At 43.7% G+C, this 12,569-nt stretch overlaps 1 protein-coding gene across 1 annotated transcript in view; it reads right to left on the bottom strand.

The window, feature by feature from the left end:
• Nucleotides 1-12,569, bottom strand: part of LOC110520846 (nuclear pore membrane glycoprotein 210) — a 65,666-nt gene that overhangs the window by 17,865 nt on the left and 35,232 nt on the right. Inside the window, exons 17-19 of the mRNA XM_021598276.3 lie at nucleotides 12,320-12,512; nucleotides 11,788-11,858; nucleotides 11,618-11,722 (exon numbers count right to left, since the gene is read on the bottom strand). Coding sequence (XP_021453951.3) covers nucleotides 11,618-11,722; nucleotides 11,788-11,858; nucleotides 12,320-12,512 — 369 coding nt within the window. The remainder of the gene's footprint in view (nucleotides 1-11,617; nucleotides 11,723-11,787; nucleotides 11,859-12,319; nucleotides 12,513-12,569) is intronic.

The raw sequence follows: 12,569 nt of genomic DNA, 5'->3' as shown, positions 1-12,569 counted from the left end.
ACCCCTCAGCCACCCTGATAGCCCTTCTGACAACCCCCCCACACCCACTGAGGACAAACACAAGACACTGATTGTTCTCCTTATGGACTCAAATGGGAAATATATACAAGAAAAAATTTTTTTTCCCAAACACAGTGTGTCTAAACTCTGGTGTCCAAACACCCAGCGTGCCCTAGACCTTCTGTCTGAGGACCAACTAGGGTCACCCAGCCTCATAATAATACACACAGGCACAAACAACCTGAGAGCACAGCAGGAAAGGGTGGCCACAGCACTGAAGGGAGTGAATGAAAAAGCTTCTTCTACTTTCCCCAACGCACAAGTGGTTATCTCCACCCTGCTACCATGAAAAGACTTCCACCCTAGCACAATACAGTGGGTAAAAGCAAGAATTTCCCATGACTGTGCCTCAAAACCAAATGTTTTCCTGGCCCCCCACTCCACCCTGGACTTGAACAGCCTCTATGACCAGGTCCACCTCTACAAGGCAGCAGCGCCCATCTTCGCCCGGACTCTAAAGGACATTGCACTCAAACGTATCCCCAACACTTCACACAGGAGCAACAGATCAATAGACACCCAGCCCAGACCAGCGAGACACTCTCCCAGACCTGCGGGACCCCCCCCCCCCAGGACCCACGCCAAGAGGACTTACATCCAGACCACAGCACCCCCAGCCACATCCACACTCCCCCACGTCAACCATGCCCACACCCCATCTAGGCCCCCTCAGATCAGACCTATGCCCCCTGCCCACCCCATGCAACCCACCCCCGCAAAGAGGGCCTCAACATGGAAGTCACACACGCCCAGGCAGTGAGCGGGAAAACAGGCCCAACATCCACTCTTACACTAGCCGAAGCCAATGGCATGTACCAGATGCTCAGCAGGCTCTGCTCACACTTACTGGCCTGAGGCCAAACCACACGACCAACAACATTGGACACTTTATGGAACACAAAGCCTTCACTATATCATCCTGAAATATCCAAGGCCTGAGGTCATCTGCCTTTGGCCTAAAGAGCAGGAACCCGGACTTCACCAAAGAAATCGGAAATACAGACATTGTCATTCTGCAAGAAACCTGGTATAGAGGAGACAGACCCACTGGTTGCCCTCTAGGTTACAGAGCGCTGGTAGTCCCATCCACCAAACTACCAGGTGTGAAACAGGGAAGGGACTCAGGGGTTATGCTAATTTAGTATAAAGCAGACCTAACTCACTCCATTAAATTAATCAAAACAGGAACATTTACATTTGGCTAGAAATTGAAAAGGAAATTATCTTAACAGAGAAATATGTCCTCCTGTGTGCTACCTATATCCCCCCACTAGAATCACCATACTTTAATGAAGACAGCTTCTCCATCCTGGAGGGGGAAATCAATCATTTCCACGTCCAGGGACATGTACTAGTCTGTGGCGACCTAAATGCCAGAACCGGACAAGAACCTGACACCCTCAGCACACAGGGGGACAAACACCTGCTTGCAGGTGACAGCATTCCCTCCTCCATATGCCCCCCTAGGAACAACTATGACAACATAACCAACAAAAACAGGTCACAACTCCTGCAGCTCTGTCGCACGCTGGGTATGTACATAGTCAATTGTAGGCTTCGAGGGGACTCCTATGGTAGGTACACCTATAGCTCATCTCCTGGCAGTAGTACTGTAGACTACTTTATCACTGACCTCAACCCAGAGTCTCTCAGGGCGTTCACAGTCATCCCACTGACACCCCTATCAGACCACAGCAAATTCACAGTCTACTTGAACAAAGCAATACTCAATCATGAGGCATCAAAGCCAAAGGAACTGAGTAACATTAAGAAATGCTATAGATGGAAGGAATGCAGTTTGGAAACCTACCAAAAAACAATTAGGCAACAACAAATTCAATCCCTTTTAGACAATTTCCTGGGTAAAACATTCCACTGTAATAGTGAAGGTGTACACTTGGCAGTAGAAAATCTTAACATTATATTTGACCTCTCAGCTTCCCTATCAAATCTAAAGATCTCAAATAGAAAACTGAAGAAAATGAACAACAATGACAAATGGTTTGATGAAGAATGCAAAAATCTAAGAAAGAAATTGAGAAACATGTCCAACCAAAAACATAGAGACCCGGAAAACCTGAGTCTACGCCTTCACTATGGTGAATCACTAAAACAATACAGAAATACACTACGGAAAAAGAAGGAACACCATGTCAGAAATCAGCTCAATGTAATTGAAGAATCCATAGACTCTAACCACTTCTGGGAAAATTGGAAAACACTAAACAAATAACAACACAAAGAATGATCTATCCAAAATGGAGAAATATGGGTAAACCACTTCTCCAATCTTTTTGGCTCTATAACAAAGAATAAAGAGCAAAAACATATACAGGATCAAATACAAATCTTAGAATCAACTATTAAAGACTACCAGAACCCACTGGATTCTCCAATTACCTTGACTGAGCTACAGGACAAAATAAAAACCCTCCAACCCAAAAAGGCATGTGGTGTTGATGGTATCCTCAATGAAATGATAAAATATACAGACAACAAATTCCAATTGGCTGTACTAAAACTCTTTAACATCATCCTTAGCTCTGGCATCTTCCCCAATATTTAGAACCAAGGACTGATCACCCCAATCCACAAACGTGAAGACAAATTTGACCCCAATAACTACCGTGGGATATGCGTCAACAGAAACCTTGGGAAAATCCTCTGCATTATCATTAACAGCAGATTCGTACATTTCCTCAACGAAAACAATGTACTGAGCAAATGTCAAATTGGCCTTTTACCAAATTACCATACAACAGACCATGTATTCACCCTGCACACCCTAATTGACAACCAAACAAACCAAAACAAAGGCAAAGTCTTCTCATGCTTTTTGTTGATTTCAAAAAAGCCTTCGACTCAATTTGGCATGAGGGTCTGCTATACAAATTGATGGAAAGTGGTGTTGGGGGTAAAACATACAACATTATAAAATCCATGTACACAAACAACAAGTGTGCGGTTAAAATTGGCAAAAAACGAGACGGAGCACGTGATGCCGCGGTGCTGAGCAGACGTTGACAAACCGAGCTCTTCAAAGTTATTCTATGATTACCTATATAACAACATTGAAACAATATTCTAACATCGGCTGATAAATTGTCAAGTACTTACCTTCCCAAAGATCGATGGACCTCTGACCGAGAGGCAAGAAGGACGCCCAAAACATAGTTGATTCCCAAGATAACGATAACGCTACAGCTAGCAAGATTAGCATTAGCCCTCATAACTCAGACGACAGTTCCAGACTGTTGCTCTCAGCAGCCTCTTGCGAGCCTGCCGACATGCTGGCTACTCTCCTCCGGGAAATTCAGGATGGTAACAAAGGTCTTTCTATGAAAATTGATAAGAAATCGGCTGAACTCCATTCTTCCATTGACGACCTGAAATCCTCCATGAATGATCTCTTTTTGAGAACGACTGAGGCAGAGTTGCGCATTAGCACAGTTGAATATACCATCACTCGACATGACCAGGTCTTGATACAACTGCAAAAGGACAATGCCTACCTCAAAAACAAGGTAAATCAGATGGAGAACCAGAGTAGACGTAGTAATATCCGTGTGGTGGGATTGAAAGAGGACAGCGAGGGCCGTGACCCGGTCCGTTTCTTCACTCAATGGATCCCGGAGGTCCTAGGCATAATCAACTTCACCAAGCCACTGGAAATCGAACGCGCCCACAGAACATCAGCGCCGAAACCCCGGTCAAATGAGCCCCCACGGACCGTCCTGATCAGGTTCCTCCGTTTCCAAGACAGAGAGAAGATACTGCAACTCGCAAGAGCCAAAGGGGACATCACCATCGATGGCAAGAGGGTCAGCCTTTTCCTGGAAATGAGCGTGGATCTCTCAAGACCTCACAAGCAGTTCAGACCTGCCGCCAAAGCACTGAAGGAGAAGAACATCACCGGCTACCTCATCCACCCTGCGCGGATGAAAGTTCAGTACAAAGGCCGAAGCCATGTCTTCAACACACGAGAGAAGTGCACACTTTTCTCAAAGAACTGAACAACGTCTGAGCCAGGACAGTCTCTCTGGGGGATAAAATGCAGTTTGTTTGTTTTCTCTTATCCGGACAAACTGCTGGTATCTCCCGGTCACTATAATTGATTTGTACATTTTCAACTAACCGTATCTTTCCGGGGTGAGTTCCATTACATTTACAGGAGAGTACATTTTGGTTTAGTCCATATCCACTGGGCGAAGCAATAAGTGGGCTTAAGCCCACTGCTTTCCTCCTCATTTATGTTAATCTTTCGAAAAGGGGCTCAAGCAGCCCTTACCGTGGGCAGTAAATATTCAGCCATAAATATCTATTCACAACGTTTGTTTTCAACTTAGAGAGCTCGCAGGTTTTAGTTTACGCCAAGGTTTAGCTAGTAAGATCAAGATGGAAAGCGAGCAGCAACGTATCTCTACAAGTGTATTCATGTTTGATTGTTGGGATTGTTGTTTTAGTCTGACAATCGGGGTGGGTGGGGTGGGACACATAGGTCACTTCTGTGTTCAAACCAGAGTTGAAACATTTCCTAACTATCTACATATGATATATTTCCATTCAGTTACATATTTGAAACCCATCCTATGCTTAATCCACTAAAATATGTCACATTCAACGTAAAAGGTCTTAACAACCCGATTAAAAGGAAAAGAGTCTATACATACCTTAAGAAATTAAAGGCTGACATTGTGTTTTTACAAGAAACGCATCTTACAGCCAGTGAACACAAGAAATTGAAGAGGGAATGGGTAGGACAAGTTTTTGCGTCCTCTTTTAACTCCAAAGCAAGAGGAACTGCAATTTTGCTAAGTAGACACATCCCCTTCTGCGTCAACAACACTATCTCTGATCCCTCTGGCAGGTTTGTTTTTGGTGAAGGGGCATATGTTTTCTTGGACCCTATTGAATATTTATGCTCCTAACTTCGATGACCATATGTTTATTCAGAATGTCTTCCTTCAGGTCACTCAAGCACCACCAGGATGGCTACTGGTTGGAGGAGATTTAAATTTTAGTTTAGATACAGTTCTTGATAGGTCCTCTGATAAACACTCACTTCTTACCAAAGCCGGCAAGTTCACTATGTCATTCATGAAAGATCTCAATTTACTAGATATCTGGAGACAGTTGCACCCACAGGATAGGGACTACTCTTTTTATTCACACCCACACAAGAGACACACACGCATAGATAACTTTTTACTATCGACAACTGTTTCATAGAGTATTAGATGTTGAGTATCTCCCCAGATTGCTTAGTGACAATCTCTTATCAATCTCCATTCATACCAAGGTAAATGGAGCATAGAGATGGAGACTAAATTCTACACTCCTAAAGCAACCTGAATTTTGTGCATTCATCAAAGAGCAGATCAATATTTTTACTTTGCCAAACAAACCCTCGGCTCCTGACAGTTTCATTCTTTGGGAGACATTGAAGGCCTATCTGAGGGGACAGATAATTTCCTATACTAAAGGGCTGAAGAGAAAACACGGTGCGGAACTGAGTGCCCTTGAATCTGAAATCTCTGAGCTAGAGAAAACCTACCAAAGAGGCCCGACTAAAGATCTATACAGGCTTTTGGTAAATAAAAAACTGAAATATAATATTCTGAACACATATCAAGCTGAGAGGGCCATCACTAAATCAAAACAGCGTTATTACGAGCTTGGAGAGAAAGCTCACAAAGTGTTGGCATGGCAACTGAAAGCAGAGGAAAGTAAGAGGACAATTACTGCTATAGAAACTCTTACTAATGAGATCTTTAGACCCTACTGAAAGTAATAATACTTTTAAGAAATACTATGAAGACCTCTACACTTCCCAATCAAGCGATGATCTATTAGAGATCGACTCCTTTCTCACCTCTCTCAACCTCCCATGCCTGTCAGGGGAAGACAACGAGCGCCTGAGTGAACACTTCTCAGTTCCTGAATTGTTGGAGGCCATTAAATCCTTATCTTCTAATAAATCTCCTGGGGAGGATGGCTTCCCTCCAGAGTTCTATAAAGAATTTAGGGAGCTGTTGGTCCCCTACCTTATGGAGGTACTTAAAAAGGCCAGGGAAGACAACTGCTTTCCAGTCTTTCTCTCAAGCAGTGATTACTGTAATCCACAAGAAAGGGAAAAACCCGCTAAAGTGCGCCTCCTATAGACCAATCTCTCTCCTTACCCCAGATTGTAAACTGGTCACCAAGATGCTATCGAAGAGACTGGAGTCATGTCTTCCCCTGTTGATCAACCCAGATCAGACTGACTTCATAATTAATAGATTGTCCTCCAATAATCTCAGAAGGTTCTTTGATATAATTCACCTTGCTAACAAAAACAAAATACCTAGTGTCGCAGTCTCCCTCGACGCTGAAAAGGCCTTTGATAGGGTTGAATGGCCATACCTCTCGCATCTTGGAAAAGTTTGGTTTAGGTACAGTGTTTGTAAATTTGATCAAATCACTCTACAAATCTCCTAAAGCTAGGATTGCTACCAATGGGATTTCTTCCTCCTCTTTCCCTCTTTATAGGGGGAACAGACAAGGTTGCCCAATTAGCCCCCACCTCTTTGCCATCGAACCGTTGGCTGAGGCTATTAGAACGTGCCCTGACATACATGGCTTTGAGGTGGGCCCCCATACCCATAAATGATCACTCTTTGCGGACGACCTTACCTTATTTCTAACAAACCCAGAACACTCCCTCTCTCACTTGCAGATCCTACTACAGTGTTATAGTTCTTTCTCTGGATATAAGGTCAATTTTGATAAAAGCGAAATATTACCGTTGTCTGTCTTTGACCATCATATCATCAAGCACAAGTTTCCTTTTAGATGGTCGCCTATGGGCTTCACATATTTGGGCATAATGGTGGATGGTAATCTGAACAACCTCTATGAACTCAATCTGGCCAGTTTGTTGCAAAAGGTGGAGGGTGACCTTTGTAAATGGATGGACTTACTATCCCCTGTGCCCGCAGCATTCTTTTCCTCTCTCGACAAGCTGACCAGACGGTATATCTGGCACGGCAAAAACCCTAGGGTTGGCCTGGATAAACTGACCATTGATTACAGTCAAGGGGGCTTAGACCTCCCCAATTTTAGAATGTACTACTGGGCTGCACAGTCTAGGTTTCTGGCTCAGAGGTTTGACAATGGTCCCTCTCCCTCATGGTTGAACATTGAAACGCTTGAGGTAAATGATGACACTGGGGCAGAATTGTTTTACAAATGGGACAGAAAATCTATAAAAACCATCATAGACAACCCATGGTGCAAACTGCAGAGTTGTTCAGACGAGGGGGATTTCTTTCCCCTAAAACCCCTTTATGGAACAATAGATTGATTCCTATGTTTATCCAGAATAGTAACTTTAGACCATGGTCTGATAAGGGTACCACTCTTCTGGAACATTGTTACGAGGAGGGAGTTCTTATGTCTTTTGATCAGCTGAAACAGAAATACCACTTGCCTAACAGGGACTTCTTTAGCTACCTACACCATCGATAAAAGACAGTACTGTGCAGCCGTCTTCATCGACCTTGCCAAGGCTTTCGACTCTGTCAATCACCATATTCTTATCGGCAGACTCAGTAGCCTCGGTTTTTCGGATGACTGCCTTGCCTGGTTCACCAATTACTTTGCAGACAGAGTTCAGTGTGTCAAATCGGAGGGCATGCTGTCCGGTCCTCTGGCAGTCTCTATGGGGGTGCCACAGGGTTCAATTCACGGGCCGACTCTTTTCTCTGTATACATCAATGATGTTGCTCTTGCTGTGGGCGATTCCCTGATCCACCTCTACGCAGACGACACCATTCTATATACTTTCGGCCCGTCATTGGACACTGTGCTATCTAACCTCCAAACAAGCTTCAATGCCATACAACACTCCTTCCGTGGCCTCCAACTGCTCTTAAACGCTAGTAAAACCAAATGCATGCTTTTCAACCGATCGCTGCCTGCACCCGCATGCCCGACTAGCATCACCACCCTGGATGGTTCCGACCTAGAATATGTGGACATCTATAAGTACCTAGGTGTCTGGCTAGACTGCAAACTCTCCTTCCAGACTCATATCAAACATCTCCAATCGAAAATCAAATCAAGAGTCGGCTTTCTATTCCGCAACAAAGCCTCCTTCACTCACGCCGCCAAGCTTACCCTAGTAAAACTGACTATCCTACCGATCCTCGACTTCGGCGATGTCATCTACAAAATGGCTTCCAACACTCTACTCAGCAAACTGGATGCAGTCTATCACAGTGCCATCCGTTTTGTCACTGAAGCACCTTATACCACCCACCACTGCGACTTGTATGCGCTAGTCGGCTGGCCCTCTCTACATATTCGTCGCCAGACCCACTGGCTCCAGGTCATCTACAAGTCCATGCTAGGTAAAGCTCCGCCTTATCTCAGCTCACTGGTCACGATGGCAACACCCATCCGTAGCACGCGCTCCAGCAGGTGTATCTCACTGATCATCCCTAAAGCCAACACCTCATTTGGCCGCCTTTCGTTCCAGTACTCTGCTGCCTGTGACTGGAACGAATTGCAAAAATCGCTGAAGTTGGAGACTTTTATCTCCCTCACCAACTTCAAACATCAGCTATCTGAGCAGCTAACCGATCGCTGCAGCTGTACATAGTCTATTGGTAAATAGCCCACCCATTTTCACCTACCTCATCCCCATACTGTTTTTATTTATTTACTTTTCTGCTCTTTTGCACACCAATATACCTGTACATGACCATCTGATCATTTATCACTCCAGTGTTAATCTGCAAAATTGTAATTATTCGCCTACCTCCTCATGCCTTTTGCACACATTGTATATAGACTCCCCCTTTGTTTTCTACTGTGTTATTGACTTGTTAATTGTTTACTCCATGTGTAACTCTGTGTTGTCTGCTCACACTGCTATGCTTTATCTTGGCCAGGTCGCAGTTGTAAATGAGAACTTGTTCTCAACTAGCCTACCTGGTTAAATAAAGGTGAAATAAAAATAAAATAAAAATAAAAGGGTGACTCAAGGTACAATGGAACCTACCTAAGATGTCACCTATTGATCAACTCTGCCACGCAGACCAACCACTGTTCAAGACCATTTCCCGTGTTTACGATACTCTTCTGTCAGGACTATCACTGCCTGAGCTAGATAAACCCCGACTAAGATGGGAAAAAGATCTGGATCTTGATGAGGGTCTATGGAGTGACCTATGCAGGGATGGTGTTACATCCACATTGAACTCCAGACACAGACTAATCCAGTTTAATTTGCTCTATATCACCCCATCTAGACTGCACAAGTTCAACTCTGATATCTCCTCCCTATGTTTTAGATGTGGCTCAGATTAAGGAACATTCCTCCATTCCACTTGGCAGTGTTCAAAACGAGGGGGTATGCGATACCATATCCTCAATTCACGGGGTTGCATTCCCTTTAGACCCGGAGGTCTGTCTACTGGGCAACTTTACTAACACCAATCTTAGGCAAAGCCATACTATAAAGCAGAAATATTGCTAGCGATTGCCAAGAAATGTATTGCCTTGAAATGGAAATTGGATTCCTCCCTGCCAGTTGCAATGTGGCTATCGGAAGTTAATAGTTGTATCCCACTGGAGAAAATCACTTACTGCTTGAGGAATAAGTTAAAGACATTTTACAGAATTTGGCAACCTTTTATTGACTATATGGAGAATCTCCCCCACATCTCATTGATTGAATCTCTATATAATCCTCACATAATGTTTCACACGTCATGTATAATATGTAGCCTACAGCAGGTCCAATGTCAAATTTTTAAATTGTTTTTATTGTATGTTTGTATATATATATATTTTTTTTTTTACGCTTGTCTGTTACTGTCACTTTGTCCTATTGTTGTCTAATATCCTTTCACTTTTGTTTTTAATGTTCTTAATTGGAAAATGCAAAAATTAAAATTACAATTTTAAAGTAAAAATGTGAAAAAAAAACACATTTCTTCACACAGGGCCGTGTGAGACAGGATGCAGCTTAAGCCCCACCCTCTTTAACATATATATCAACGAATTGGCACGGGCACTAGAAAAGTCTGCAGCACCCGGCCTCACCCTACTAGAATCTGAAGTCAAATGTCTGCTGTTTGCTGATGATCTGGTGCTTCTGTCACCAACCAAGGGGGGCCTACAGCAGCACCTAGATCTTCTGCACAGATTCTACCAGACCTGGGCCCTGACAGTAAATCTCAGTAAGACCAAAATAATGGTGTTCCAAAAAAAGGTCCAGTCGCCAGGACTACAAATACAAATTCCATCTAGACACCATTGACCTAGAGCACACAAAAAAAATATACATATCTTGGCCTAAACATCAGCGCCACAGGTAACTTCCACAAAGCTGTGAACGACCTGATAGACAAGGCAAGAAGGGCCTTCTAAGCCATCAAAAGGAACATAAAATTCAACATACCAATTACGATCTGGCTAAAAATACTTGAATCAGTCATAGAGCTCATTGCCCTTTATGGTTGTGAGGTCTGGGGTCCGCTCACCAACCAAGAATTCACAAAATGGGACAAACACCAAATTGAGAATTCTGCAAAAATATATATTGTGTACAACGTAGAACACCAAATAATGCAAGCAGAGCAGAATTAGGCCGATACCCACTAATGATCAAAATCCAGAAAAGAGCCGTTAAATTATACAACCACCTAAAAGGAAGCGATTCCCAAACCTTCCATAACAAAGCCATCACCTACAGAGAGATGAACCTGGAGAAGAGTCCCCTAAGCAAGCTGGTCCTGGGGCTCTGTTCACAAACACAAACACAACCCACAGAGCCCCAGGACAACAGCACAATTAGACCCAAGCAAATCATGAGAAAACAAAAAAAAAAATACTTGACACATTGGAAAGAACTAACAAAAAAACAGAGCAAACTAGAATGCTATTTGGCCCTAAACAGAGAGTACACAGTGGCAGAATACCTGACCACTGTGACTGACCCAAACTTAAGGAAAGCTTTGACTATGTACAGACTCAGTAAGCATAGCCTTGCTATTGAGAAAGGCCGTCGTAGGCAGACATGGCTCTCAAGAGAAGACAGGCTATGTGCTCACTGCCCACAAAATGAGGTGGAAACTCAGCTGCACTTCTTAACCTCCTGCCCAATGTATGACCATATTAGAGAGACATATTTCCCTCAGATTACACAGATCCATAAAGAATTTGAAAACAAATCAAATTTTGATAAACTCCCATATCTACTGGGTGAAATTCCACAGTGTGCAGCAAGATTTGTGAACTGTTGCCACGAGAAAAGTGCAACCAGTGAAGAACACACACCATTGTAAATACAACCCAAAGTTATGCTTATTTATTTTCCCTTGTGTACTTTAACCATTTGTACATTGTTACAACACTGTATCTATCTATCTATCTATCTATCTATCTATCTATCTATATATATATATATGACTATGTAATGTCATTATTGTTTTGAAACTTCTATATGTGTAATGTTTACTGTTCATTTTTATTGTTTATTTCACTTTTGTAAAGGCTTTATAACACTCACAGTGACGTCAGGGTGGTTATAGAGGGTTATAGCATGTTTGTCCCACAGCACGTCCTCCACCAGTCTCAGATGCACAGACGCAGTCAGCGGTGTTGCCCATGAGTTCTACAATACAACACACACAGAGTTATAATACACACGCACACGCACACGCACACGCACACAATTACCTGTGCAGGTGTGAGGGCCACAGTGATGGTGACTGTCCCTGTTAGATCGTGGGCGCGGAGCACCTGACGACCTGCAACACAGAGACAACCAATCAGAACTCTGCATGTACACACACCGCCTATCAGCATCCACTTCTGAAAATGTTAGGGGCCTGACAACACGGCCTCTCTGATTCTATTGAAATCTCCTCAACACAATCCCCGATAACTGGTACTTGTGTGGTAACGAGCATCCCTCCATCAGGAATGATTGACTATGACTTTTTGTCCTTATGATCTATTTTCTATCTAACTGCTACTTGTGTGGTAACGAGCATCCCTTTAACTAACCATTTAATCAACGACCATAATACATACTAAACACCACACACACACACACACACACACACACACACACACACACACACACACACACACACACACACACACACACACACACACACACACACACACACACACACACACACACACACACACAATCTCTATTGTGCCTGGATCTCCACTAGGCTGAACGAGTAATGAAAACCCTGACCGTGCAGTTTGCTGTGGCCGCTGGGTGTGTGTGTGTCTGCCAGGCCCATGTGTGTGTGTGAGGGCAGGGACAGCAGGGAGTAGTTAGAGGTCAGCCAGTTCACTGAGCACGAGCTGAAGTTGTCAAACTGCACCCCCCTGTGGTCAAACACTGCTAACTGCATCACAGCATCCCTGCTACTGGATACAGACAACTGGAGAGAGAGAGAGAGAGAGAGGGAGGGAGGGAGGGAGGGAGGGAGGGAGGGAGG

Source organism: Oncorhynchus mykiss, chromosome 3 (genome assembly GCF_057628025.1).
Source record: "Oncorhynchus mykiss isolate SJ-2025 chromosome 3, ASM5762802v1, whole genome shotgun sequence".
Taxonomy (NCBI): domain Eukaryota; kingdom Metazoa; phylum Chordata; class Actinopteri; order Salmoniformes; family Salmonidae; genus Oncorhynchus; species Oncorhynchus mykiss.
Note: the sequence above shows the minus strand (reverse complement) of the source record. Positions and strands in the feature narration are given on the sequence as shown.